The 25,645-nt window shown below is 41.1% G+C and overlaps 9 protein-coding genes across 9 annotated transcripts; 1 reads left to right on the top strand and 8 right to left on the bottom strand.

Moving 5' to 3' along the window:
* Positions 1-55: 55 nt before the first annotated feature.
* LOC145696954 (26S proteasome regulatory subunit 4-like) lies at positions 56-1,768 on the bottom strand. The gene is made up of 6 exons (XM_081774076.1): positions 1,625-1,768; positions 1,422-1,579; positions 1,025-1,378; positions 657-982; positions 346-613; positions 56-306 (listed from the first exon to the last, which is right to left on the bottom strand). The coding sequence occupies exons 1-6, from the start codon at positions 1,689-1,691 to the stop codon at positions 172-174; spliced, it is 1,308 nt and encodes a 435-aa protein (XP_081630202.1). The 5' UTR covers positions 1,692-1,768; the 3' UTR covers positions 56-171.
* Positions 1,769-3,335: 1,567 nt separating this feature from the next.
* On the bottom strand, positions 3,336-9,376 carry LOC145697999 (ribosomal protein S6 kinase 2 beta-like). Its single transcript, XM_081775204.1, has 21 exons — positions 9,261-9,376; positions 9,124-9,221; positions 8,893-9,079; positions 8,652-8,846; positions 8,267-8,477; positions 8,125-8,217; positions 7,911-8,010; positions 7,715-7,862; positions 7,581-7,634; positions 7,306-7,493; positions 6,335-6,496; positions 6,106-6,292; positions 5,952-6,060; positions 5,609-5,874; positions 4,976-5,199; positions 4,728-4,929; positions 4,598-4,685; positions 4,161-4,519; positions 3,973-4,118; positions 3,545-3,926; positions 3,336-3,502 (listed from the first exon to the last, which is right to left on the bottom strand). The coding sequence occupies exons 1-18, from the start codon at positions 9,313-9,315 to the stop codon at positions 4,516-4,518; spliced, it is 2,571 nt and encodes an 856-aa protein (XP_081631330.1). The 5' UTR covers positions 9,316-9,376; the 3' UTR covers positions 3,336-3,502; positions 3,545-3,926; positions 3,973-4,118; positions 4,161-4,515.
* An 82-nt stretch (positions 9,377-9,458) lies between these two features.
* On the bottom strand, positions 9,459-10,697 carry LOC145696963 (cilia-and flagella-associated protein 96-like). Its single transcript, XM_081774093.1, has 6 exons — positions 10,486-10,697; positions 10,278-10,432; positions 10,091-10,232; positions 9,924-10,047; positions 9,679-9,879; positions 9,459-9,623 (listed from the first exon to the last, which is right to left on the bottom strand). Exons 1-6 carry the CDS (start codon positions 10,653-10,655, stop codon positions 9,474-9,476), a joined length of 942 nt encoding a protein of 313 aa, XP_081630219.1. The 5' UTR covers positions 10,656-10,697; the 3' UTR covers positions 9,459-9,473.
* A 2-nt stretch (positions 10,698-10,699) lies between these two features.
* LOC145696988 (ubiquitin-like protein ATG12) lies at positions 10,700-11,376 on the bottom strand. The gene is made up of 3 exons (XM_081774127.1): positions 11,104-11,376; positions 10,997-11,064; positions 10,700-10,844 (listed from the first exon to the last, which is right to left on the bottom strand). Exons 1-3 carry the CDS (start codon positions 11,269-11,271, stop codon positions 10,796-10,798), a joined length of 285 nt encoding a protein of 94 aa, XP_081630253.1. The 5' UTR covers positions 11,272-11,376; the 3' UTR covers positions 10,700-10,795.
* A 77-nt stretch (positions 11,377-11,453) lies between these two features.
* Positions 11,454-14,564, bottom strand: LOC145696953 (rab5 GDP/GTP exchange factor-like). Its single transcript, XM_081774074.1, has 7 exons — positions 14,380-14,564; positions 14,018-14,144; positions 13,540-13,862; positions 13,347-13,491; positions 13,108-13,299; positions 12,798-13,040; positions 11,454-11,620 (listed from the first exon to the last, which is right to left on the bottom strand). Exons 1-7 carry the CDS (start codon positions 14,516-14,518, stop codon positions 11,458-11,460), a joined length of 1,332 nt encoding a protein of 443 aa, XP_081630200.1. The 5' UTR covers positions 14,519-14,564; the 3' UTR covers positions 11,454-11,457.
* Positions 14,565-14,577: 13 nt separating this feature from the next.
* LOC145696965 (uncharacterized) lies at positions 14,578-15,679 on the bottom strand. Its single transcript, XM_081774094.1, has 4 exons — positions 15,517-15,679; positions 15,225-15,476; positions 14,920-15,178; positions 14,578-14,878 (listed from the first exon to the last, which is right to left on the bottom strand). Exons 1-4 carry the CDS (start codon positions 15,652-15,654, stop codon positions 14,610-14,612), a joined length of 918 nt encoding a protein of 305 aa, XP_081630220.1. The 5' UTR covers positions 15,655-15,679; the 3' UTR covers positions 14,578-14,609.
* Positions 15,680-16,881: 1,202 nt separating this feature from the next.
* Positions 16,882-19,379, bottom strand: LOC145696947 (cell division control protein 45 homolog). The gene is made up of 11 exons (XM_081774067.1): positions 19,189-19,379; positions 18,928-19,145; positions 18,718-18,842; positions 18,547-18,672; positions 18,353-18,500; positions 18,176-18,306; positions 17,871-18,133; positions 17,573-17,822; positions 17,430-17,532; positions 17,255-17,379; positions 16,882-17,209 (listed from the first exon to the last, which is right to left on the bottom strand). The coding sequence occupies exons 1-11, from the start codon at positions 19,339-19,341 to the stop codon at positions 17,127-17,129; spliced, it is 1,725 nt and encodes a 574-aa protein (XP_081630193.1). The 5' UTR covers positions 19,342-19,379; the 3' UTR covers positions 16,882-17,126.
* A 30-nt stretch (positions 19,380-19,409) lies between these two features.
* Positions 19,410-22,135, bottom strand: LOC145696967 (serine/threonine-protein kinase 17A-like). The gene is made up of 6 exons (XM_081774096.1): positions 21,811-22,135; positions 20,595-21,324; positions 20,451-20,547; positions 20,030-20,385; positions 19,687-19,907; positions 19,410-19,639 (listed from the first exon to the last, which is right to left on the bottom strand). The coding sequence occupies exons 2-6, from the start codon at positions 20,724-20,726 to the stop codon at positions 19,630-19,632; spliced, it is 816 nt and encodes a 271-aa protein (XP_081630222.1). The 5' UTR covers positions 20,727-21,324; positions 21,811-22,135; the 3' UTR covers positions 19,410-19,629.
* A 1,009-nt stretch (positions 22,136-23,144) lies between these two features.
* LOC145696998 (dynein regulatory complex subunit 10-like) lies at positions 23,145-25,632 on the top strand. The gene is given in 6 exon segments (XM_081774137.1): positions 23,145-23,240; positions 23,313-23,520; positions 23,801-24,144; positions 24,147-24,194; positions 24,976-25,260; positions 25,307-25,632. Coding segments are annotated over 6 exon segments (1,122 nt in total). The 5' UTR covers positions 23,145-23,195; the 3' UTR covers positions 25,499-25,632.
* Positions 25,633-25,645: the final 13 nt, after the last annotated feature.

The following is a 25,645-nucleotide window of genomic DNA, read 5'->3' as shown; positions in this document are numbered from 1 at the left end:
CGCCACTCAAAAACTTCAAAAGAAAACCCATCTTTCAAATATATAAACAACCAAACTCATTGAGATATCTTTAATTCTAGAGCAAGAATAATAACGGAATTCAAACTAGCTGCGACAGAAGAAGGGAAAAAGTCATTGAACATGTAAGAGTGCCAAAGATTGAGGATTCGTTTACAAGTAGAGGCCTTCTGGGACACCTTCTTTCTTTCGGTAGAGAACGTTGTCCTTTGATTTCTTGAAGTCTTCGTTGCAAACCTTCATTCTTCGCTCACGAAGAGCGAGAAGACCCGCTTCAGTACAGATGGCCTAATAGTTTTAGAAAATTTTGGAATCATGGAAGAGTACCTTGATATCAGCACCAGAGAGCTCCTCTTTCGAGTTGTAATACTCTTCCAAGTTGACGTCATCGGCAAGCGTCATCTTTGTGGTGTGAATGTTGAAGATGCGCTTTTTGGTTTTCACATCTGGGAGTGGGAACTCGATCTTTCTGTCAATACGGCCAGGTCGGATGAGCGCAGGGTCGAGCGCGTCGATTCTGTTTGTTGCCATAATCACCTTGACGTCACCGCGTGAGTCGAAACCGTCGAGCTGGTTGAGAAGCTCGAGCATTGTTCTAGCATTATTTTAATAACAGATATAAAAAAGAAAGAAGTCACCTTTGAATTTCACGCTCTCCGCCGGAGTTCGAGTCATATCGCTTCATACCAACAGCGTCGATTTCATCCATAAAAACGATCGATGGAGCGTTATCTTCTGCGACCCGGAAAAGTTCTCGAACGAGCTTGGGACCGTCACCGAGATATTTCTGGATAAGTTCAGAACCGACGACGCGGAGGAAAGTGGCAGAGGTTTGATTAGCTACGGCTTTGGCAAGGAGGGTCTTTCCGGTTCCAGGGGGACCGTAGAGAATAACTCCCTTGGGCGGCTTGATGCCCATTTCTTCGTAGTACTCGGGATGCGTCAATGGGAGTTCGACAGATTCCTAGAGAGTTGGTTATTTCAAATGGGATCATGTTCTCGTTACCTTGATTTCTGTAATCTGTTGATCCAAACCACCAATATCTGCGTAGGTCTCTGTTGGCGCCTTTTCCAGCTTCATCACTGAAACTAGTGGATCAGTATCGTCGCTGAGGACGCCCACGACAGCATGGACCTTGTGATTCATGAGAACCGTGCAGCCAGGCTCGAGCTGATCCTTGTCCACGAAGGAGTAGATATTGACGTAGTGCTCAGAGCCGACCGAAGTCGAGACGATGGCGTGGTTTTCGTCGATAATTTCCTCGAGCGAACCGACGGCCATGGGAGAGCCTCGGACCTCTTCGATCTTGGAGCGTTCTTCCTCGTTCTTGTCTTCTTGAGGATTCATTCGCTCTTGGTTCTAAGAAGATATGAGTTCAAAGCGGAAATCGGAATAATTTTACCTTGATGTATTCTTCTTCCATTAGCAAGAAATCCTTGATACGCTCAGACTTCAACAGACGAAGTCGGCATTTGGTGTAAGGAGTGACTGTTGGAAGCTTGTTAACAGTATCTGGTCCTTTTACTCGCTTCTTCTTGCCTACTCGAGTTGGGATAGGAGCTGAAGAATATGATCAGAAACTTCGAAAAACTATCAATAAAGTACCTTCAAACTTCTTTTTCTCCTTATCTTTATCCTTGTCGCGGTTCTGTCTCGATTCTCCCTGGCCCATGGTTGCAACGAATTTAGTCTCACGGTTCTATTGAAAATATTTAATTGAGGCTGTTTTCAGAATAGATCTAGAGATCAGAAAAGAAAGCAGAGCATTTTGAAAAATGATGAGGCGGCAAAAATAGATCAACAAGTAGCGCATTCATTGTTTTAAACAGTTCTCTATAAGTTTATAGGGTCTGACACTGCTAAAAATCATATTGTTCTTCATTTGATGATAAGTAAGAAATGAGTATATATTTTCATCACATGATGAGCTTTTCCTTCCGATTCGATAATTCTTAAAGAGATCAGTGAAGAGGAGCTTTACTCGCTAATTGAGTATTTCTGTCGTAACAGAACAGATCTGAGAACGGCATCATCGTTGTTCAGGTAAGGATACAGAGGCGAAAAAGAAGGATACTTGATCCCTTGGTAGAATAAGAAGTCACCAAGTAAAGTACTGACTTTTGGACATGGTCCCACTCTTAATTCCAGGTCGTTGAATAAATATTGAAGCTGAAAATTGAACAATTAGAGAAACGGAGGACTCAAATGATCTTACCGATATGAGGGGCGAGAAAGGCAACCAACTTCTGGAATAAAGCGGGTCTGTATTATTTTGTGTCAGGAGGCCAACATAATACGATAGCACTTGTTTCTTGTTGTGAAAGATTTCAGGGTTGTTGTCGAGAATGTTGATGATGATATTTTGCATGGCGTAACTATCGAGTTCTTCAAATTTGAAATCTTTGAACGCATCTTCTTTGAAAACGGTGTTTAGGTATTCTAGCTGTTGTTTCTTGGCAATTTGAATAAACTGATAGCAAGTTGATGCGACGAAGGTTCCGCAAAGAGCCAAGAGGGAAAAGAAGCGGATTGAATATCGAGGGTAATTTGCTCGGAGCTTCTTTAAATTTGCGATAACGATGTTATGGTAGAAATATTTGCCACTATGCTCGTTCGGGGGACTCCAGGACATATTTAGATTTCGTTTTACTGTATTGCAGGCAATACTGGACATGAATCGCGATTTCCAGAAAGAACCAAGTGGGATGGAATCGCCCCGTTTTGCCGCATGGCTGAGAATGGCGATTTCGAGAGCAAGACGAAGGGAAATGTCGCGTAATCCGGCGTACACCAGGGCTGCACACGGCGTGGTCAGGGGGTAGAACGTATAAATATCGAAGGGGTGGTTATTTGTAGGAGAAATTCCATTCTCGAAGCTGAAGGAAAATCCGATTAGCCAAGACTGGCATGAAGAGGAAAAACTTATGAAATGAAGGATCTCTCGGGCTTACCTAGTGTGCCAGTACATCACGAGGAGTTTTTTATATTGACTCTCTGTTTTCGTCTTTGCGTCCTCCAAAATGTACTCCAGTTTTTCGTGAAATTGGTCATTCAAACTTCTGTAAATGTTCGACGCGTCCCAAATAAAGCAAGCTGGCGCAGCGAGGGCAAAAACATACAGCTTGTTTATCTTGCTAAAGATCTTGATCGACCGCTCGGGACTTATTTTTTACCTTCTTGAACGGACATGCAAGTCTTTTCGGAATTTTTCTTCGAGTGAATCATACGTTTTGAAACGTCTACAACTGACAATCCGGATTTTCAATCGGGGAGGCATTCATAAGATCTTTCTTGAGGAATAAAATTGAGAGTAATCGATAAATGCATATTCTTTATGTACAGATACAGGAATTGACGACTAGTTTTACAGAGAAGAAATTTTGTCACTGATGTTTTTCATTTTGTTGAAGATTTCGTTGACTTTTTCCAGCTCATCTGTGCTGCAGCACAGTTTATCTTTCTTCGGATTATCGCTGTCGATTTCTAAAGCGATTGGTACCATCAGAAACTCTCATTTCTTTCTACCGTAGTGCTGTTTATGAATTGATAGCTGCAATTCTGTGATTTTATCGAGCTGATCATATGACGCTCCATGTCCGAATTTTGTAGTTTTTGCGTCTGTAAAATAGTCTAATAAGCTGCTCAACTCGTTTCGGGGAACTTTTCCAGACATTCTAGTGACAAAGAAAATAGATAGGACAAATTCAGAGCTTCATTTATTTCAAGAGTACAGTCGAGTCTCTCAGGCAGATCAATTCTTTCCCTTCCAGCTTTTCTTCTTGTCAGCCAAGAACTTCTTCCTTGGGCCGAGTCCTTCCAAAACCAATCCAAACTTGTTCGTCTTCTTTCCCGCTGATTTCTTCGCCTTCGTGAGCTTTTTAAACTGTCGCTGGTTCATCCAAACGGGCTTAATAGCTTTCGTTCAAAAACAAATCGATAAATTTGGCACTCACCTTGGATCCATCTTTGTTCAATCCTGTTTCGACATCGAGCTTTTGTTTGGGTCGACCATTTCTGCGTCTCCGCTCTTTTCTGGTTGCTCTGTGACATCTTCCATCTCGACTCCGCCTTCTTTCAGTTTCTCCGCCTCTCGTGCTTCCTGAACTGTATAAAATCCCGACTGATAGGAAGGAAGACTCACATTAAAGACCTTTGCCTTTTCGAGACTGTCGACCATTCGTTTCAGCACCCTTGGGCCTGTCTTCTGAGCTCTGTAAGCCCGATTTCTTCTCATGCGCTTGGAGCGAAGAGATTTTGCCATTTTGATCAAATTCTTAAATTAGATTATTTTAGGGGCGTTTCTTTTTCTGAGCTGTTTATCAGACAAGAAAAATACGAACAAATTAAAGTTGAAAGGAGATCAGGCTAAAGCGTTCACATTATTTAAAGTTAACTTTCAAGCAAACAGAAGACAGAGTCCGTTGACCATCGAGGCGGCTTGCAGCGCGGATAGGCTCGATGTTAATTGAGGATAAATGCGCATAAGGAATATTAAATTAGCTTAACTGAAAGTGATCATGAAAAGCCCGCTGAAACTAAAATGCTAAGTCTTTGCTTTCCTGTGGAACTTTCATTGACCTTTCCTGTTGTAACCTTCTCCTCCTTTCTCTTTCACTGATAAATTCCAACCCTTTATCGACGCGGTAAAAAGATTCGGGAAGCTCTTCTGAAATTTTTGGTAATAAAGGTTCGTTTAAAAGTAACGAACCAGTAAAAGTGAAACCGGTAAAAGGGTCTTGTTTCATATTTAGAGGGGTAAAAGAAGGTGACTCTGCGTGAATTGGCCTCTCGGTGAACGTAGGATCAAAGTTTGATACATCTTCTATACTCGTGATTTCTGGAATATAAGGCATTGGAAGTTCTTTGTTAAATAATTTGTCCCAGTCTATGTCTCTGAACCAGCTGTGTCTCTGAAAAAGGCAAGTTAGAGGCTGAATACAAAGGATAGATGATTACCTGGACTTCTTTGGCATCATCTGAACCCGCTCCTAAACGAGATACGCTATTTCGTTTTAGGAGATTTTTGAGAAGGTCCTTCGCTTCCGCCGATAAATGATGAGGAAGTGAGATGCGCCCGTGAAGGACCATTCTCGTCGTTTCTCTCCTGCTATCCGCGCAAAATGGAGGCGACCCAGTTAACATATCATACATTAGGGTTCCTAAACTCCACCAGTCAGCAGCTGAAGCAAAACGTTACGGGGTGTTTCATGGAGGCGCGTAAGAGGCAATTGATAAAATTTTCCTAAACGTCAGATGGAATTTCACTATTGAGAAATGACCAGTGCTCTTATCGACGTAGATTAATACTTCAGCGAGAGACAATTTTCAAATTTTAGTAAATGTATTTCATGAGAGTTTCTGTTTTAATTCCCTTTTTCGTTCTTTGTTGCGAATGTTGCTCGCTTCCGATCAATAATATCCGACCTGAGGTTGTCGGAAATGCGAGAAACTCACGTGCTTTTAAAATTATTCAAAGAAATAAACGAAGAAGAATGAGACTACTTTTCAAAGATTGCTAGTCGTTTCTGTTCAAGTAAAATGAAATTGATATCAAGGAAGAAAACTCTTTTTATAATAAACAAAACTTACACTGATCATGGCCTTGTTTCGTTATAACTTCCGGCGCCATATACTCAATAGTTCCACAGTAAGTAAAGGTTTTCTCGTCATTGCTCCCGCGCTCCTTGCACAGGCCAAAGTCAATAAGTTTAACATGTCCATCGGCTCCGATAAGAATATTTTCTGGTTTCAAGTCTCTGAAGATAATGCCGACTTCGTGCAGGTGCCCCAGCGCGAGCGTGATTTGGCCAAGATAAAGTTTTACTTCTGATTCGGGTAAGAGCCCTTTATTTTCTTTTTCCAAGCTTTCAAACTATCCAGAGAAACTTTAGGGGCTCTCCAAATTGGAGACTCCAATATAAAAGCCGTTCCTAACATCATAAAAATTTCGCCGCCCTGGACGTATTCTAAGACAAGGAATAATTTCCCACTGGTTTGGAATGCATAGTGAAGATTGACAATAAACGGGTGATTTATTTTCCCTAAATTTTTGTTAAATTGGGAAAGGATAGAGGGAACCCTCAAACCTAAAATGTTTCTTTCTGATTTTGTGTGAGCAGTATCTTTTTCGCTTGAGACAATTTTCGCCTTTCGCAAAACTTTCATCGCAAAGACCTTGCCCTCATGCGGCGAGTGCTTCTTCTTGACCAGAAAGACTTGTCCGTATCCGCCTTGGCCGAGGAGTTTGAGCTTTTGAAAGTCATCTTCCTTCGCCTTCAGAAGAAGTTACCCCCTTGAAATCATGGAAGAAAATACCTTGTAGCGGAGTTCAAGAGTTTCTGTCTGAATCTCGCTCTCTCGCATGTGAACATCGTCAGTGTTCATTTCGCCCGGGTCGAGCAACTCTGTCTCATCTTCCGCAGGCCCGTCGTTAATTCCGTCCAAATCCCCATCCATTTTTAATCTTGGAAAAATGAAAAGTCAACACGATTTTCGATCGGAAGAATTATCAAATTCAATTCACGATACTGGTATTCTGTAGTTGCAGACAGAGGGTTGCATCATAATTAGTAAAGCCTATTAATATTTGTTTTCATAGAACAGTATGGCGGTTTTTGGTCAAAAATATATCCAGTAGCAAGATACCAACAAAAAATATAAAGTTTTCATAACAGACTAATAGCGGTAGTAAAGGAGAAAGAGCTAACTTTGAAGTCATACTCACATGCCTTCGGAATAAAAATACAGTAGATAATTATTATTGATTAGATACACAAGTTCACATACAGTACGATATTGTTCGTCAATCATAAATGAAAATAGTAACTCATAATTGAATTTTATAAAACGGGATAATTTTGCGATACAACAACAGTTTCAGCAAGGCAAAGGCACGTCAAGCCGGTCTGTAGCTGACTGATCTGCTATTGCCTTTTCAGGTTATCAGTAGTAAATAACGAAAATAATGATAAATGATTGGGAACTCTATTTGGAATGTGTAGAGGAAATACTACGTTACGAAAACCCTAGCACTTGCGAATGGTGAGATCTGACGCACCAGATAATAAAAATTGAAAAAAAATAGCGGAGGTTTTAATAAAAATTTGTGATTATTAAAATACAAAATAAATTAGCGCGCACTTAACCAGATAATTATAGCCCCATACAATACAAAAAGAAATATTACTATTTATAATTATATGCTCAATTATCGTTTGATATTGATGCCGGAATTCTGATCATAGGTTTCAACAGATGCTGCATTTCTTGTCGCCACCATTTCCTACTTGAGCTTGATCTTTGGGGGACTCCTTTAGGGACTCATTGAAACCTCCCTGTTCAACTGAAAACGAGTAACTTGCCGATGCGGTGTACTCGACTGGCTTTTCGTCTCTCATCTTGATCCTTCGTCGATCCTTTTCCATAACATTCGATACTTTCTGCTCACTGGTCAACTCTGACATAATCGATGGGTCTAGGAAAAATAGAACGGTGAGAATTGGCTAATCGGCTTAAAAAAGATCTTCTTTTTTCCTTATCTTATCTACTAGTCTAGACTTACGGGTGTATGTGAAGCCGGCGAACGCGTCTGCATGGGTCATGCTCAAGGGCGTCTAGACATGGATTCAAAAAAAAAGGAAAGGCATGAAGAGAGCGGCTCATTATTGATATAAGTTGCATTTTGAATCCTTGACTGACTGGGCGAGTCGAGCGCCGGCTCTCGCGTAAAAAGCTCATCGAATAATTGAGTATCATCCTCGCTGCGAAGTTGTGGCACATATGGCGGCTCGAGTTGCCGCGCCAGTAATTTTGCCCAGTCAATTTCCGCAAACCAAGGATGTCCCTTGATTGTGTATTAGATTCTCAAAGACTTAAACTGAGATTGAATTACTTTTATGTCGAGATAATCGTTCGGCCCCGCTCCGAGTCGATTTGCTGGTTGTCTATTCAGAAGGCCTTTCATCAGATCTCTCGCGTTCAACGTGAAGTAACTACAGAATAAGTAAAGTAGTGTCGCATCAAAATGAATTGGCGCTTGTTAAAATTTGTGAACATCTGCCACTGCTGTCATTGCTGACATTTTAAAAGCGCTAGAAAGTACTTGCCTCTTTAGCTTCAATTTCCCCCTGCAGACAGCTTTCTTCGCCTCATTTCTGTCCCTTCCGGTGAATGGAGGGCCGCCATTCAACATGTCATACCTACATTTATAGCGATAAGTACAGAACGGACAACAAAACAACAACGTACATTACGACACCTACAGACCACCAGTCAGCACTTCTATTGTGACCTCGTCTGATGATTACCTCTGGAGCCATGTACTCGATAGTGCCACAGAATGTGTTTGTCGTGTCCTCATCGAAGACAGATTCTTTGCAGAGGCCGAAATCCGTGATCTTGATGTTGCCAGTTTTGTCAAGCAGGATATTCTCCGGCTTGAGATCTCTGTAGACGATTCCTAAAATTAATTATAAATTCCCATGCTCAAATGTGTCTTTTTTACGCAAATCGTGAGCGTCACGAAATACTAATAAACACGCGAAAGAGGGAGTCTATCAGACCAACATGCTCTGGAGAGTCTTCCCGACACTTCCCCTTCCTGTTTTTGTCTCTATTTGCTCTTTGACGATACCTAGCGAATGAAGATGGCCAAGTGCGAGGGTGATCTGCGCGAGGTAGAACTTGGCCATGGGCTCGAGAAAGTTGCCCTGACGCTCCATGAGCATGAACAACTCGCCACCTTGGCAGTACTCAAGGATGAGATACAACTTTCCGTTCGTTTGGAAGGCGTATCGAAGCTCGACGATGAATGGATGCGTCACTTGCTCTGAAAAACACGATTTATCTCTCACTTTCCATCGAGTGTTTCTAACCTAGAATGTTTCTTTCGGCCTTGGTATGAACCGTGTCCTTCTGATTTGTGACGATGGTCGCTTTTTTCAACGATTTCATCGCAAAAAGCTTCCCTTTGTCTGGCTCGTTTCGTTTTCTGACGAGAATTACTTTTCCATATCCACCTTTTCCCAAGGTCTTCAATAGGGCAAAGTCTTGTACTGAAGCCTATGAACAGGGTAAGGAACATCTTAAAACGAAGCCAATAGCACCTTGTAGTTGGATATGAGTTTGTGGTTGAGCTCGGTTTCGCGCGTGTCGCCTTCTTTCATCGGCACGTCACAATCATAGTCACCACAATCGACGATTTCTAAGCCATTTTAACCCTCAAACTTAGGGCTAAACTCACCATCTTGTTCTCTTTCATCAACTCCCTCAATTTCCATATCAATATCCATGTCCATTTTCTCTTTTTATATTTTTCTTTACAACCACTCAATCTAGTGTAAAGAACATTTTTCTCTTTTTTTTATAAAAAAATAAACTTGTTTTATTAGAAAAAAATATATACGGAATCTCGGTGATTTTACAGTGTCCGACGCAAACAGATAGGGATGAACAGTTACATAACGCTCTTGATTGTTTTGTAGTTGTTTCTATTCACCCTCACTGCGACGTTCTTTGCCATGATGGACGGGGTTGGGCGTGACTTTGGCCCAGGAATGGCGTGAAAGAGCTTTCCAGACGAGTTCACTGTGACTTTTTTATTTTGCTAAAAATAAAAGTTTTACGACGCTTCGAAATCGAATTAATTGACGGGGATTTACCTTGATGGTGTAAAGATCGTTCGAGTGGGAAGGATAATTGTCGAAACATCCTGCCTTGGATCCGCCAAGTGCTTTTCCAGGCGACGAGTGCTTGAATGGCTTCACTGCTGGTGGCTTAACTGAAGCTGGTTTCGGTGGAGGTAGCGGTCGGTCAGCTTTGAAAATATTTGGATTGAAATAAGTTTTTGGATGAAGGTTGAGCTAAAATAGTTTTAACAATCAGAGACAGAGAAGAAAACTCTTACTTTGAAATGGCCTCCCTTCATGAGCGCCTTGCTTTTTTCCATTTCCTTTCTTTTGAGCTCCTTCATTCGATTATACGGATCCACAGCGTGGTCTTGATACTTTCCGAGCGTCACTCCGACGTAGCTAAAAGGTAGAATTATAAGAAAAGTTCAAGAAGAGCAAATACCCATATCCAGTTCCGTGCTTGCTAGGATTGGTGAGGAAATTTTTCTTCTCCTTGATGTACGCGGCTTTTGGCTTTGTCTGCGCGGAGAAATGCTCGATTGGACCAGACAAGGTTCCGTAATGATTTCCAGCTCCGGAAGGTTCTGAAGAGATTCGTGAGCGCTAGAATTAAGGGCGAAGAAACGTACTCTTAGGATAGTTGGAAGGGAGGAAGGACTTTCCAATGTTCTTCTTTCCCTTCTGCAGTCGCTCCTGACGCCTCAGTTTCACCGGATCAATGTAAGCTTCCTTTTCCATTATTCGCTTGAAGTTGGGCTCAAAGTAGCCGCTCTGGTTGGCGGACCTGATCATAAAAAATTTTAATCATTTTCTCGTAAATAGACGCTAATGACTTACATTGTCTTGCTCCCACCGGGCAACATTTGTTTCCCTTTGTGAGCCGTCTGATTTATAGGTCGCGAGCTGGGGTGGACTTTTGGGTACTTGTCCCCGAGCGTCGTGTAGCCGACCTCAGAGAAGAGGCCGACTCGTTCCATGTCGCTTTTTCCGCCCTCATCGCGCCCCATGATGTCTGAAAAAAGCGAAAATTCAATCAAAATGAATCGGAAATTTGAATGAAGAAATTTGAATTTTGATTATTTCCATTGAATTAATGTACAGATGGGCCTTTGTAGGAAAGATTCTTTTTCAGTGGCTATGTGAATAATCATCCCCAAGCAGGAGTCTTACTGTAATGGACAACAAGTTTGTTGTCACTTTTTCGGTTCTATTTCGTTAAAAATAATGGAAAATTTTCTTGAAAATCACGCCCTTTCTTACCAGAAGATTTCTTATAACTGAGGATATTCTCCTTTTTAGAAAGTAAATAATGCCTTATTCTAGAGATTCTGCGAGTATAGAACCGGGCCTAGCGTGGTTATCAAAGAGCGTTCCAATTGGTGAGTCCATTGTTGGCGAGAAAGCTTGATGAATGTACTGAAAATTCTAAGAAAACGTGATAGTGAAAAATCTCACCAGAAAAATACGTTCATCTCCTTCGCATTTCGTCGCTTTTCGCAAGAAATCGGAAACGAATGCAATTTTCTGCGTTCTATTCAATTTGAATTTGTTCTTTTTCAACACTGGCGCATCGCCAACTGCTCTGAGAAGGATTTCTACTTTTTCTGGAGCCGTTTCTGTCATTCTATTCTGGAGGAATTTTTCTTTTGAGAATTTTGGCTTTTTGATTTTCCGTTTTTCTTTTTTATTTGAAACAACATCGTTTAATCTTTTTGTGAAGAAATATTATGACAGAATATGTATATTTTTCTTGAATAGATAATATTAAAAAGAAGGTAAAAGAGAGAGAAGAAAGGAAGTAGCAGCTGGTCATGGGGGATTCTTTTCGGATTGCTCGGATGGATCGGGAGAGAGGGAGTACTTTTCGGAGATGTCAGTCACTTCGCGCTGCACATGCATCGAGAAACTCGTCAGTTCTTCTTTCATCTTCTTTGCTTTGTTGAAGAACTCTTCGTTTTTCAGCTTCAGGAGGCTAGAAATACTCGTTAGACTTTCTCCCTATACAGTTTTTTATGGAATTTCTGGACATCAAATTTCTGGACATTTTTCGAATTTTAAGGGGTTTAATTGGGACACTTTTAAAAAGCAAAAGAATCAAATTTCTGGACATTTTTTCTCAAAAAAGATTTTCGACTCCGAAATTTATAGTCAAATTTGAGTTATGAAAGGTTATTCTATTTACGAAGAAGACTTTTTCTTGTAGAATCTTAGTATTTTAAGCAAAATTCGCTGCTTCATCGCACTTTATTATTGTTTTTAAGGGATCCCCCCCCCGATTTCGCCAACTTTGACCTCCATCTACATTTTTTTGAGCTTACGTAGGAAGCTGTTTTTGGGCGCATTAGAAAGTACGCTTCGAAAGGAGCAAATTCTGGTAGAATCAGCTTGCCAGCAAAACATTCGCTTATGCATTACAGGCCGTCAAAGTGATTAACATTTTGAAAAATGGCCATTTTAGGTCATTTTCAAATCGTATCTACTTTTTTTTGGGCTTTGGGATTCAAAATCTTTTTGGTTTATCTAAAAGTATAGACGCTAATCTATATTTTTTGGTAGAATCAGCATGATCGGATAAGTGAATAAAATAATTCTAGTTGTAAAACTTTTGAAACCATTTTTGGCGTTATTTGGGTGCTTAAATGCTCTCTAGCGCCAACAATTGGCCGAAAATTCTAGTGCGGTTATTATATTCGTAATCTTCACATTCTAAGCTTTCGAAAGAGCCCTTGTTTGTCTTATTACGATTACAATGAAAAATCGAAAAAAATTGCGATTTTCACGCTAAGTACAATTTACATGCATTTTCCCGAACTTTCGGAGCCAAAATTTCGGGGATGCATTTATGTAAAGGGGTACTATCATATATCAAAATGATCCTCAGAACACGAGGAATCTAATCATAGGCGATAATGACTGGTGCCAAAGTTTTGAAAAATCGGGGGGTGATCCCTTAATCAATTTTTTGAAAAAAAAACGTTTATTTTTCCTCCGTGAAAAATTTTAAGCAATTGTGGTGGGACATTTTTTTCAAGGTTATGTATCAAATTTCTGGACATTTTTGTGAAAAGTGTGCGACAAAAAATGTCCAGAAATTCCATAATTAACTGTACTTGTGCTAGAAAAAACGCCAAAAATTCGCCTCTTTTTACCGAAGTCTTTCCAGCGCTGGAGATGTGACCTCATCCTCGTCAACGTCGAAAATGTCAACGATTCTGTCCGACTTTCGCATCGTCGTGAAGTCAAAATCCATCAACGCAGCTGGCGGCCTTGCCTCGCTCTTCTGGAACTGATCGAATTGTCTCTTCGTTAAATTGAGTTCCGTTTCGCTGATGCCTCGCTCAATAAAACCCACAGCTGAGCAAATAGAGCAGTAATGATAGGCCAGTTTTCCACTAAATGATAATGAAGATTTGAATCCTCTTTGTCGAACTTTGGACTATAGAAAGAAAAGTTTCTTACCTGCGAAGGTTTTCAGGTTGGGATAAGCGCCGGATAAGAGCCAAATTCGACTTGAACAGTGGCGGATTAGTATGCAACAAGAGGAATATGAGCGCTGGGAGAAGATCATCCGCTGAAGGAGATGAGCCAGTAGATATTGACAGTGATTTCATAATACAGTCGCAAGCGGCCGACAAATGCTCGAGTTTTTCGCTAAAAACGCTGTTCCAAAAGGCCATTTTAGGGGATTTAGAAATTACCGAGGTAGTTCAGTGGAATTTGTTTGAAGAAAGTTTGTTACTGCATCGTCGATAAGAAGTCGAACTTCTGGTAGACCACGGTCTAGTTTTGCGCCAACCATGGCCGGTCCGACCCAGTGAAGAGCCCGTATCTTTCGCTGGAGATCTGAAAAATTAAGGTCAAGTGACCTCAAATGATAAAAATAGAAAGTACCAATATCCAACGCTTCATCTTCTTCCTGTGCAAATAATTTATGATAGATTTCGCTGGTTATATTCCCCTCTGCACGATCCATGCAAGTCGCCACAGTTTCATCATCATCCTCTTTGGTTCTGATTGCATCAGCAAGAGCATCGTAAAAGGAGGTTATCACCTCTCCGAACTCTTCAGGAGCAAAGTTTTTCTTTTTGGTTTTGGCGACAAACTCGACGGATTGTTTGTCCACGAGTGTCAACAACTGGCGTGAGACGAGGTCCGCTTTTGGGCCCGTCGCCTCAGCCTCGGGCGATCGCGAACGGGATGAGCCAGAGCCAGAGCTACAAGAAGGTAAATGGCTTGTTATATAACTGCCATTCTGATCAATAATGGCAAAAGAAGAGCAAGATCGGGCGCTTCCAAGCATTTTTTCTCTTTGCTCGGATTTTAGGATTTTTAGCAGATTAGGTGCAAAAGGGCACTACCGGTTTCATACCTGAATGCGCTCGTTAGGGACAAACGAGTCTTTTTCTTCTCGCCAAATAAAGAGATTTCGCTGAAATCGAACCAACTCGACTTCGAATTCGGACTCTCGGGACTGTCGAGCTTCGTTCTTTGTTCTTCTTGCTTTTTCATGGTGTTATTTTTTCAATTTTGAAAATTAAAAAAAAAAGTTTTCGAAGACACAAGTTTTCACGACTTATGATCGGTCAGAGACAATCATTTGATTTCCGAAAAAACTCGAAAAACGAAACTCTCAAGAACTGATTCGATCTTTTTCCCTTTTTTTCTTTATGAATCAGGAGTGATAAGCCAAAATCAAAAGGAGGCTCACCGTGGAATCGCTCATTTTAACACTTTCCTGTTTCTTGGCCTTTTTGAAGCAAAGACTACAGTATCCTTCCCACGATTCGTTGCCGTAAAAACCACACTTGTTCTTACAAAGCAACTGGGCTCCTGAAAACCCGAGTGTCCCAGACTGCGTTTCCGAACTCATCCCTTTTCAGTCCGTCCGCATCGAAATCTGAAAAAGAAAGTGTTCTTTCAGCAGTTCGATTTTCGGGTTTCTTGGCAGTTGTTTGTTCTTTTCATACAGGGCAATCAAATACATGTAAGATGCAGTCATCGCCGACCGTGGCGACAGTCTGTCCGTCAGATGCGTATTTCGCGCACCAAACCATATCAGTGTGATCGTGAAAAGTGTGCAGGCACTGGCGAGTTCCGACATTCCAAACTTTGACTGTCTTATCAGCGCTGCAGGAGACTGCCGTGTTATCAGGGCCAAAGGCGACGGAGAGCACCCAGCCAGAATGGCCGGAAAGAGTTCCGACGAGATTCTTGTGGCTTGCATCATAAACTGAAAAGAGCTGTGATTTTGCCACCTTTTTGAATATTTACCTTTGATATGACCATCATCTGAAGCGGACATCATGAATTGGGAATCTGATGAAAACGCAATAGATCTGATTGGCATGGCATGTCCCTCGATGACATTGAAAGTATCGTAATTCTCAGTTGAAAAGATCGTTATAATGCCATCCATGCCACCAATTGCAAGAAGCGTCCCATCGGGAGAATAGGCGAGGGAGAGAACAAAAGGGCACTTGCCTCCAGCGGAAACGGTTTGGATTTCCTCGCATGTTTCTGAGTCGTAAATCTGAAGATGACAAGCTACTTCAATAGGAAAATCATTCAAAATTCACCTTGACATCAGCTCCAGTGGCGCCAGTGGCGATTTTTGTGCCATCAGGAGAAAAGCAGATCGACCACATGCTCGACGGCGTCCCTTCTATAATTGACAGTTCCTGGGCGCTCTCCAAATCCCAAAGTCTGATCGTCGCGTCCATTCCCACCGAAGCAGCTTTTTTGCCATTCGCAGTGATTCCCACGATTCCGAGATTGTGGCCCGTCATTGCGTGTTCTTGAATGACCATGTTGTTCTCCCATTTCCAGCTCTGCCGTTCATTTTTAATGCGAAAAGCTGTGAGTTCAAACCTTAACAACACCGTCTGCGCCACCCGTGACGATTCTCTCGAAGCCGCCGCTTTCCGGATCGGTGGCCCACGCGACGCACCAGATCCCCTCTTCATGTGCACTCTCCTCTTTGTGCAAAATCGCGTACTGCGCAGGCATTCTGAGAAAGGAAGAGTCCGTGAGCGAGAATGGCACATTGGGATTAGTTCACTGCAGAAACAGTTCCAAGTGGCAAAAAGCTCATGATCGATAATGAAAAGATATAGCGCGTTTCTTTTCTTTTTTCTTCAAAAAATGAAGGCAAGGAAATGAAGACAAAATTTTCTTTGGAACTTTATTTTATTGTTTCACTTGTAAAAAGTGGCAGTGGTGCTTTTTTGATCAGCAAAAGGTTGGTATTTCTTTACAATGATAAATCTCTTGGAAAAGAGAAGAACAATTTGTAAGATTGGGCGGACCGGGAGCATTCAGTATGAGAGGCCTTTCTTTTTGAGATGATTTTGGTATCTGGGAATGATGGGAACAGACTTTAATTGCATGAGATTTAATTAAGACTGTAATTTAAATATTCTAATCATAGGCCTAAAGCGAGAAAAAAGGACTCATAAAGTGAAATCAAGGAAGACTTGAGTGAACAAAAGAGTCCAAAGAAGAGATAACTTACTTTACCTTTCACGCTTGATAGTCAGGATCAGAGTTTGAAATGCTCGCAAATGCTCGCGAGCGAAAAGAGCGAGAGCAAAAATTTATCATTGCTCTGAGAGCAGGGGAGCGGGAGCATGAAAATGAGTTGGCTCGAGAGCCAAAAGAGCACGAGCCCAAATTTGAACCCGCTCGCGAGCGCAGAGAGCACGAGCGCATATCTCGACAATGCTCGGGAGCTAGACGAGCGGGAGCGGCTGCTCTCGTGCTCGCCATGGAATTGACTCACGAGCGGCTCGCGAGCAAAATTAAAAGAATAATTTTTTCGCATAATTATTCACTTTCATAAATAAATTTCTTTGAGGATCAATTTTTGGTGTTTTCAGTTTTATGTTAGCTTCATTAGGTCCGTAATCTCGGCAGCAGAATGCGAAAAGCCGAGAGTAAACAGATAAAACATGCCCACCGCGAGGTGCTAAGTCCTGTGACAGGGACTCATATGGAATTAGTCACGGGGCCGCCGAATCATTTGAGGCCCTTGGAAGCTGCTCGCGAGTCAGTTTTTTCAGCTCGAGAGCCGATCGAGCGAGAGCACAATTCGACCAGTGCTCGAGAGCCAAGAGAGCGAGAGCGCGAAATGAAATGCGCTCGCGAGCGCAAAGAGCGCGAACTCTGAAATAAATGCGCTCGGGAGCACAAAGAGCATCATGCTCGTGCTCGCTCGCTCTCAAGTGAGCCGCTCGCGAGTCACGAAAATTTCAAACTCTGGTCAGGATGGTCATCAGAAAGAATGTTTTCAACAAGTAAATTCAAATGAATTTTTCAATTGAAAAGATTCTCCGTGTTCCAAAAGTTGCGTTTTTCGAAAAATTAAAAAAAGAGTGCTCGGAAAATATTTAGTAAAAGTATGCTACCGAAGATGATGAGTGGAATGTATATGAGGATGTGTTGAAAGATAGGACGTTTCTATAAGTTAGATCTTCTTCATTTTAGTCGTTCATCGAGAGTTCTACAACGAGGGCTTCCATGAACTTGAGAAAATCGTCCGTGTCGATTTGGAGTAAGCTATCGTCTAAAAACAAGATGAAATGCTTATTAAAAAGTGGCTGAAAATTACCCATAAACTGGTAGTCGATTCGTGCCTGTGAGCGAGCGCCAGCTTCTTTGAATGCCTTTCCGAAGGGGTTTTTATTTGAGGTAGAGCCAAGTGGTGGGCAGCCGCAAACAAGCTTTTTCCCAGGACTAAAATTGAATTCATTTTGATCATCAAGTATTTGTATTTGAACACTTACGCTGTTTCTCCACGAGGAGCCGCAAGAACCAGGGGAAGAGCTCGGATTTTCTCACGACGCTGTTTTGGCTGGGATCGGCAGAATGAGTGGAGAAGATACGCAGCTGGAAAGAGTAAGTACAAGAGTCTTTGACTGTAACTTACAGAGAAGTCGTATACTGACAGGATGGGCGAACATGTGATTGTCTGGGCTTTCTTTCATGTTCATGTACAAAAACGGTCCAGCGTTGATTATATTATTCGTTTCTATCTGTGAGTTTATCGTGTTTAGAATAGCGCGCAGCTGGCCCTTGGCGAGTTCGATTCCGTCTTGCATGCGGCACATTGTCGGTTGCTCTGTTCTAAGCGCTTCCAAAGCTTCTTCGAAGTTTTTGACTAAATCGTCTCCACTTGTCTAAGAGAAGCCCGAAAATAATCATGAGTCTAGCGCAGTCTTTCTTACCAATTCTAATAGAGCATTTATCGCAATGGCCGTATCAGCAGCAGTATATTTATAACCAAATCCTCGCTGAGCCGTGAACGCTGTCACTTTGAGATTCTTGATTCCAAAATTCGGCGCTTTCTGCTCTAGTTGCTTTGGAAAGTCGGTTTTGAAGCGCTCCTCCATGTAGTGATACTTTTCTCCCGCTTGGGTGAGTGGAAGGCCAATTTGAGCAACGAGTTCTTTTATTTTGCGGGTTCCGGAACCGGTCCAAACTTTAATGGCTATGGAAGAAATGAGCGGGAGTTGGAAGCAAGGAAGAGTACCTGACGCAACTGGGAGTGAATGAGTAAGGGCCTCGCTGACGTTCCAATGTCTGTAAAGAGGAAGTTGAAGATCTTCCAGTGGTTCTAACAGGAGTTGAGCGCGATTATTTGCGTCAGCTTTTGATTGAAGTCTGAGAAAATCGAAGCTCGTCAGAGAAGCGATGATTGTCAGATTACCTTTGTGTATGCTGATGAAGCATATATTTATATACATTAGTTTTATACTGTTCAGGTCGAACACGGCCAGAGACATACTGATCCGTGATTCCGACGATTCCCCACCACAAGGAAGCGATTGTGTCTTTTGAAAGTTTTTGTGCAAGATCTAAGAAACACAACATTCAAGTATGAAAGTTGAAGACGATCCTTACCGAATACTGTTATTGCCGTACTTGGGCCGCAAAATGTGTACTCTTCGTATTCCGCAACTCGTGCGTGTCTGGCTTCACTACGCTGGGCTTTCTCCGTCCTGCGAGCCATGCGTTCCATCAGATTATCTTGAAAACACAGTAAGAAGAAACGTAGCAGAGTAAGAGACAAACCTTCGTCTCCACTTTCATCTTCAGAGTCGGACGAGAAAACGTCTTCGTGGAGGGGAATATTTTCGATTTCGTCTTCAGCTACATGTACAAAAATTCTACTGGACATCGAGAGGTCGGAAAAAACACTGATTAAGGATCGCAAAATGAACTTTGAAATTGGAAAAATAGAGTAAAAATTTAGGGGAAAAATAAGTTCTTTGAGATCCGTTTTTAAGAAGATTGATAGGTCTGTGTGAGTCTATAATATACAAAGTGAGGTTGTCATCGTCCCCAAAGAGCGGTTTCTGATCTTCTGAGGTGAATTCGAATCCATCTGGGTCGACATTGAAAAATTCTACAGTGGAGCCTACGTTGAGAAGCACAAATTGCTCGATCTTCGCCTTCTCATCGTAAATTGCTTGGCACAGGGCTTGTCTCGTGTTTACTGGCTAAAAGGAGGTTGAGAAACGGAATGAAATGAGTGTTTATTACCTTGAGTCTATATTGAATAAGGTCTGCTTGAAACATGGCCATCAGGATGCGCGTGGCCGCCATGGCATCCACATCGATTCCGCATAATATGAGAACTGGTTTCGTTAAATCTAGCTGACGGTAAAAATCTTCAACTAGGTTTTGAATTATCATCTCATTCTGAAGAGTCTTTGCTTGAAATCAGTAAGCGTTAGTCCTTGTTGTTGTCATTTTGTCATTTTTTGGAAACTGATTCGGGCAGGGTACGTTTTAAAGTTGTCTCTGAGTACGAATTTGGAAGATTTTCTTTTTGAAAGTACGGTCGGTGATGATTTCAGTTGTTGGAGATTCTAGAGCGAACGGAACTTTGAACTGTATGAGTAGATACTAGAAGTACTGTATGTCTGATATGGATACAGTAAGAACAAACAAACGGAGGTAGATTATTGAAGACGATTCAGATCACTCTTGGCTGAAAAAAGCTGTAAGAAAATTCATCAAATGGGGATTGCTAGCTACCTATCGCTTTTGATCTTTTTCGGTGGGAGCTCGATCACTTCTTGGACGGCCGAATCGAGTGACCGATTCAGATTGATATCGTTCAACCCGAAAAGAGCAACAGAAGATGATCGTTTGCTCAATCTTCTAGCTATTTTCGGTGGGGCAGCCATTTCTGCGCCGTTTTTATCCGGAGACTCGAGCCAAGGATGAAGTAGAGCTTCAGAAGCGCTCGCTCGTTTCTACGAAATTTTTGTTAGAAAAAGCATTTTTTCTAACAAATATTTGACCGAATTGAAAATTTCGCTTGTCCTTTTTTCCCGCCTTTGTGCCACTTTTTTTTGTATCTTTGAAGCAAATTTACCTTTGGTTCGCGAATCAGCAATGTTTGAATAAAGCTTTTGGCGAGAGCACTTCTGTCAGACCAGGCTTCCCCTTCAAAGTCGTAAATGCAGTTGATCACCGCATTTTGCGTCTCGTGCTTTTCGCCGTTTTCGAAAGGACTTGTCTTGGAAAGCAAGACGAAAGCGATGACTCCAACTGCCCACATATCGGAAGCAGCAGAAAGCGGCTCGAACTGAATCTGTTCTGGAGAGCAGTATTCGGTCGTTCCAGCAACTCGGCAGGTTTCTTTTGAATTTTCCAGCATTTTCGACATGCCAAAGTCGCAAAGATAGATTTTCTTTTCCTCGTCGATCAGGATGTTTTCTGGCTTCAGATCTGAAAGAAAACGGTCAGCAAACAGTTTCTTCAATATTTTCCATTATCAACAAATTTCTCCTTACCTAGGTGAATAATCTGTCTCTCATGCAAATAGTTCAGCGTCTTCAACAGATCCCTAATGATTTGAATAACTTCCGCTTCATTCATCGGCTCGTCTTTCTAAGAGCCCTAAATTAGCAACCCTATCCTCCTTAATTTCCGCTTACCTCGACTTCCGAGTGGAGATCCTTAGGCAGATAGTCAAGAATGAAAGTGTAGTCCCTTTTGGTCTTGTAGACGGCGTGCAAGTTCACTACAGTAGCAACATCTTCACAAAGATTCAGGGCGGCCATTTCCATTTCGATCTCGTCCACGATATTCTGCCCTTTTTGCGTTTTTCTGATCGTTTTAGCCGCGAACTGGGCTCCAGCTGCATCTTCGACGCACCTGATCACTCCTCGTAGCCCTCGGGCGCAGGGTTCGAAATGTAGCAATATATTGCTGCTACATGCTACACGTGCTACATCCCTCAAGAAAAGTCCCTGCTACATGCTACATGTGCTACATTCCCCTTAAAAAACCGCTGCTACATGCTACACTTGCTACATAAAATTATGCCGGTCTGCTACCATTTTCGATAAGATCTCAATTATATATGAATTTTTTTATGGTTTTTAATTTCTTAAAGACAAACTAGATAGAAATTAAGCTAAATATCAATAATATTAATCAAAAGAGACATTAAAATATATTTGCTATGAATAAATCGTCTCTTTTGATAATAAAAATCCTCACCTCCAGAAAAATGTAGCAATGTAGCAAGCTACACTTTGCTACACGCTTTTTGAACGCTGCTACATGCTACACCTGCTACATCAACATGTAGCAAAAATGTAGCAATTGCTACATTGCTACATTACTACACTGCTACATTTTGAACCCTGCTCGGGCGATCTCCTAAAAACCATAAAGAAAAGGGAATAAGAAGTTCTGTTCAAAAACATCTTCATTTCTAGAGGAATTTTAATCAGGTCACGTGATGGAAATTTGAATTTATCCAGCTCGAACAATGAAAAACGCGATAAGTTATCGGACCCGTTTAAATTCCCGAAGAGCATTTTTCAAAGAGGAAAAAACGGTCAAAATGAAATTTTATCACCTCGGAAAAATTCTTCGAGAATTTTATGCTTTGATAGTCTTCAGTTATTTCAAGGAATCTTTTGATAAGCTTTCCTAATCAAAAAGATGATTAGAAATAAGAAAAAATGGATAAAGATGAAGAGAAAAGGGAAAAAGCCGCACACGACTTTCGAGTCAAAAAAGCGTCTTTTTCAAAGATTTCTCGACTCAAAAATTGATCGAAAACGAACTGTCTTTTTGACTCGAAAGCCGCACGCGGCTTTTCCTGATTTGGGTGAATAATGGAATGAATGAATTTCCAACCTTTTTCTTTGTAAATTTATTGGTAAAAGGTTCTTCGTGAATCGGAGCTCCCATTTTTTCTTCCTTCTTTTTTCGTCTCTAAATTCTTCTTTAGCCTTTTTCCCAGTCCCTGATCTTCTTGCTCGCATCACGTGCGACTCATCTCTTCTTCAGACCAACTCGGGAAAACCGGAATGAGAGCGAAAAAAGCGGCGAAAAATGGTTTTTCAAAAAGTAAGGATCTTTTTTTCATTTTTGTTTTGGTTTATTCATAGTAAAGCTTTCGGATCTGATAGATCCATCTTCAGTACTAAAATAGTTGTAAAATTGTTGATCAGAAAACTCTTTTCACCTTTTTGAGAGGCTTGTAAGGGCACACTAAAGAACTTGAATGAGAAAATAAGAACAGATAAAATTTGGTCTAGAGAAGAATTTGATAAGACCTCGGTCTTGCAGACAGAATGTTTTTTGAAAATGTGTAGAAATAGACGGGCTTCGGAACATTTTCAAAAATGCCCGTCTAAATTTGAAAATGTTCCGAAGCCCGTCTATTTCTACACATTTTCAAAAAACATTCTGTCTGCAAGACCGAGGTCTTATCAAATTCTTCTCTAGACCAAATTTTATCTGTTCTTATTTTCTCATTCAAGTTCTTTAGTGTGCCCTTACAAGCCTCTCAAAAAGGTGAAAAGAGTTTTCTGATCAACAATTTTACAACTATTTTAGTACTGAAGATGGATCTATCAGATCCGAAAGCTTTACTATGAATAAACCAAAACAAAAATGATTCAACAGATGTCAAACCACAAGAGAAGATCTTTTTTTCGTCCGAATTTGCGCGCGCTGGGCCCGCGTTGGCGCGCCCTTCCCCGCCAAAGCAACTCATTTTGACTCATTTCGCGCTAAAAAAGAAAGAAACCAAAAAATTGCGTTTATTGTCCTTTCCCTGACCCCAGGCGCTACTACCGAATGTTTCCTGGATAAAAAAATATTCTGTCGTCAGAGTCAATTTTTCAAAGAGAATTATCAATTTTAAATTATCGCGAAAAAAAATGCAAAAAAAAATCCGAAATTTTCGAGTCGAAACACGATTCGTGTCAAATATGAAGAGTTCTTCATCAATTTTAGAGCCGCAAGCGGCTTTCTCGGTGTTTTCTTAATGATTTTTTAAAATAAATTATTTGTTAAAAATTATTGTGTTTTATTACCTTTGCTTTAAAAACTTCGTGTCTGACGAAATTGCTAAAAAAACTCAAATTTCAAGCCAAATAATTACTGTCCGAGAATGAGGCTTAATCGCCTTGTAAATATCCGTCTAGAAAAAAGTGCGATTTCTAGAACGCTCGTTTATTTTCCCTCCTTTTTGGAATTTCTGCTCAGTTTGAAATTTGCACCAGTTCAGAATAATGACGGTCACTGTTTCTGGGCCGCCTCCAGACGCCGCCAAAAAGGTACAGTAATGGTCAAAATACGGATTTTACGAAAGAATCGTTACTATAGAAAATCGTTATGAAATAATTCAGGATCCGGCGCAGCTGGCGGCGTCGTATCGCGAAGTCCGAAAGAAGATTTCCTGCGTCGAGGCGGAACGAATCATGTATGTCTTCAACGAACTGCACAGGCGGCTTCTTCTCCTCGCCGGCTTCGCGTCGGTCCCAGCTGAACAGTTCAAACAATTTCCAGAGTCCTGCCACATTCTCAGAAAAGCGGCCCAGGAGAAATCTACTCCAGGTACTTTTCAATTCTTCCCGTGAAATTTCGCTTTGAGATTCAATCAAAAAGCCGAATTTGCGGTTTTTCAAAGGCGAAAAATTCATTTACCGAAGAAGATTTCAAAGAAGAAAAGCCGCTAGCGGCTTATTTTGAGCAAGTTTGTTAATGAAATTTTCTCCGTTGAATAAAAAGCCGCATGCGGCTAAAATTTTTTTTCGAGGTTTTTCGATGTTTCGAAAGCCGCAAACGGCTTTTTTCTATTATGAATTGTTCGTCCTCATATAAACTCATTTTTCAGCGGCTGAGCTAAAAATTCTCACCCGAAACGCGCTGCGAGATGTTTCAAAAGACGCGAACTTGTGTTCTTTAATCCGCAGCTCGAAATCGGACGCTCGACTGGAATCGCTGGCTTCTCTGATCGACGAGCTGCGCTCTGGAATGGTGGACCGACTGACGATGACGCAAAAGGAAGAAGAAAACCGCGAAATGTACATTCGAAAGTCGAACCAGCGACTCAAGGAGATCGTCACTCAGACGCAGAAGGTCGAGAAGGAACTCTCCGTCGCGGAAGGAATCAAAAAGAAGAAACAGAAAAACGAGCCACAGTCATTCGCGAGCTCAAAACGCAGCTGGCGAATATTGAGAAAAATGCCGAAGCGATGGCGCAAAAAACTAATTCTGATGCTGATCAAGTAAGTAACACAATTATATTGGTTTTTTTATTTAGCAGTTTTTATCGTGGTTTTCGATTGAAAAGTATTTGAGCACAAAATACGGATGATTTTTTTCACGCTTCCTTCAGAGTATTCTTACATAGATTGAGATTCATTTTAGTACAAAATTTTTGTCCACAATCGAAGTTTTTTCGTGTCAATGATCATTGTCAATGATTCATTGTGTTTTTTCATAAATATGTAGAATCAACGATCATCTCCCATGAAACCGCATAAATTGAAAAGTCATTTTATAAAAAATATTATGGACATGAACCCTTGTTTCTCTCAAAAGAATGCTACAGTATTTTTCACTCTCTGCGGGTTTTTGTACGGCGAAAAGGGGTTAAAAAACCAACTGTGACCATTTTTATATTTGCACAACCCTGATTAATATCTTGGAACAACCCATTTTTGCAGGGTTGTAAATAAAATATAGAAGGACATGGAGAAATATATAATTTTTTATTTATTTGTAATATCTCAAAAATGTTTTCAATATTCTAGATAAAAGTGAATTCATTTTAAAGAAAGTAAAAAATTCTTTTTGTCGCATATTCATTTGAGTCGAGTATGATTTCTGGTTGTTTGTTATTCATTCCAAATGGTGGTAGTACAAGATTTAGGAAGGCTTTTGCATGTCAGTTAATTATGATCTATTTCTCGTGGATCGGTATTTATATAAGCTGACAGTTTGTGTTAAAAGGACTTTATCAAAAATGCTATCTACCTCAATTTAGGACTGACCCATTTTGTTTAGGAACGAGCTAATGAAAATCGAAATGCTGAGCAGCGCAAAAAAACTTTAATCGAGGCGATAAAACCGCTCGAAGTGGACCTGAAAAAGCTAGTGGTGGAGCACCGCGAAGTGGAACTCAACTTGCGAAGTAAAAAATTCCGAATCGAGAACGAGGTCGAAAACTGGATCGCCAAATATGACGACTTTATGATCGAGAAGCAGCAGCAACTCGAAGAGGTCCAGGACGCTTATGACGAGGAAAAGGAACAGCTCGATGAACTCAAGGAACGCTTTGCTATTTTAAAAGTAAGTGAAGGGTTTATCTGTCTTTTTTTCTTTACTGCGGTTTCAGGTTGACTACGACGCAATTATGGAAGAACGCCGCCTAAAGAGAGAGCAAGAAGAGCGCGAACGCAAAGAATTCGAAGACAAGACATTCAACGCGACTGTAATTCAAGCCTTCTTCCGCTCCTACAAGGTCCGCAAGCTCATGAAAGGCAAGAAGAAGAAGGGTGGAAAGGGCAAAGGCAAAAAAGGAAAATAATTGCCCTTCCCACTCCACGGCTCAAAAAAGCTACTGTACTATCTTGTTCCTTCTTCCCCATTCTCGGCCTTTTGCTTCATTCACTTTGATTTTATTTTCTTATAATCTCATAAAATATATATCTATTTTTCTAATTTACCGACTCGT

Source organism: Oikopleura dioica, chromosome 2, assembly GCF_907165135.1.
Source record: "Oikopleura dioica chromosome 2, OKI2018_I68_1.0, whole genome shotgun sequence".
In the NCBI taxonomy this organism is placed as follows: Eukaryota; Metazoa; Chordata; class Appendicularia; order Copelata; family Oikopleuridae; genus Oikopleura; species Oikopleura dioica.
This window is presented reverse-complemented; position numbering and strand designations above follow the sequence as displayed.

Bases quoted from the DNA above. Each gene is read 5' to 3' on its own strand.
- LOC145696954 (XM_081774076.1), bottom strand. From the start codon at position 1,691: ATGGGCCAGGGAGAATCGAGACAGAACCGCGACAAGGATAAAGATAAG. The intron at 1,580-1,624 runs GTACTTTATTGA...CATATTCTTCAG, and splicing joins GGAGAAAAAGAAGTTTGAAG to CTCCTATCCCAACTCGAGTA. The intron at 983-1,024 runs GTAACGAGAACA...CCAACTCTCTAG, and splicing joins AACAGATTACAGAAATCAAG to GAATCTGTCGAACTCCCATT.
- LOC145697999 (XM_081775204.1), bottom strand. From the start codon at position 9,315: ATGGACATGGATATTGATATGGAAATTGAGGGAGTTGATGAAAGAGAA. The intron at 9,222-9,260 runs GTGAGTTTAGCC...AAAATGGCTTAG, and splicing joins TGATGAAAGAGAACAAGATG to AAATCGTCGATTGTGGTGAC. The intron at 6,061-6,105 runs GTTTGAGGGTTC...ACAAAAATTTAG, and splicing joins ATCAGAAAGAAACATTTTAG to GGAAAATAAATCACCCGTTT.
- LOC145696963 (XM_081774093.1), bottom strand. From the start codon at position 10,655: ATGGGGCGCGATGAGGGCGGAAAAAGCGACATGGAACGAGTCGGCCTC. The intron at 10,433-10,485 runs GTAAGTCATTAG...TTTTATGATCAG, and splicing joins CCCGGTGGGAGCAAGACAAT to GTCCGCCAACCAGAGCGGCT. The intron at 10,233-10,277 runs GTACGTTTCTTC...GAATCTCTTCAG, and splicing joins CCCTTCCAACTATCCTAAGA to AACCTTCCGGAGCTGGAAAT.
- LOC145696988 (XM_081774127.1), bottom strand. From the start codon at position 11,271: ATGACAGAAACGGCTCCAGAAAAAGTAGAAATCCTTCTCAGAGCAGTT. The intron at 11,065-11,103 runs GTGAGATTTTTC...TAGAATTTTCAG, and splicing joins GAGATGAACGTATTTTTCTG to TACATTCATCAAGCTTTCTC. The intron at 10,845-10,996 runs GCCCGGTTCTAT...GAACCGAAAAAG, and splicing joins CTCTTTGATAACCACGCTAG to TGACAACAAACTTGTTGTCC.
- LOC145696953 (XM_081774074.1), bottom strand. From the start codon at position 14,518: ATGAGTTCGGAAACGCAGTCTGGGACACTCGGGTTTTCAGGAGCCCAG. The intron at 13,863-14,017 runs GTATGAAACCGG...ACCTTCTTGTAG, and splicing joins TCCCTAACGAGCGCATTCAG to CTCTGGCTCTGGCTCATCCC. The intron at 13,492-13,539 runs GTACTTTCTATT...TTAATTTTTCAG, and splicing joins AGATGAAGCGTTGGATATTG to ATCTCCAGCGAAAGATACGG.
- LOC145696965 (XM_081774094.1), bottom strand. From the start codon at position 15,654: ATGCCTGCGCAGTACGCGATTTTGCACAAAGAGGAGAGTGCACATGAA. The intron at 15,477-15,516 runs GTTTGAACTCAC...AATGAACGGCAG, and splicing joins GCGCAGACGGTGTTGTTAAG to AGCTGGAAATGGGAGAACAA. The intron at 14,879-14,919 runs GTAAATATTCAA...AGCTCTTTTCAG, and splicing joins AGATGATGGTCATATCAAAG to TTTATGATGCAAGCCACAAG.
- LOC145696947 (XM_081774067.1), bottom strand. From the start codon at position 19,341: ATGATAATTCAAAACCTAGTTGAAGATTTTTACCGTCAGCTAGATTTA. The intron at 19,146-19,188 runs GTAATAAACACT...ACCTCCTTTTAG, and splicing joins TTATTCAATATAGACTCAAG to CCAGTAAACACGAGACAAGC. The intron at 18,307-18,352 runs GTAATCTGACAA...CGATTTTCTCAG, and splicing joins CTTCATCAGCATACACAAAG to ACTTCAATCAAAAGCTGACG.
- LOC145696967 (XM_081774096.1), bottom strand. From the start codon at position 20,726: ATGGAAATGGCCGCCCTGAATCTTTGTGAAGATGTTGCTACTGTAGTG. The intron at 20,386-20,450 runs GTAAGGAGAAAT...GTTTTCTTTCAG, and splicing joins GAGACAGATTATTCACCTAG to ATCTGAAGCCAGAAAACATC. The intron at 19,908-20,029 runs GTAAATTTGCTT...AAAATTTCGTAG, and splicing joins TGCTGATTCGCGAACCAAAG to AAACGAGCGAGCGCTTCTGA.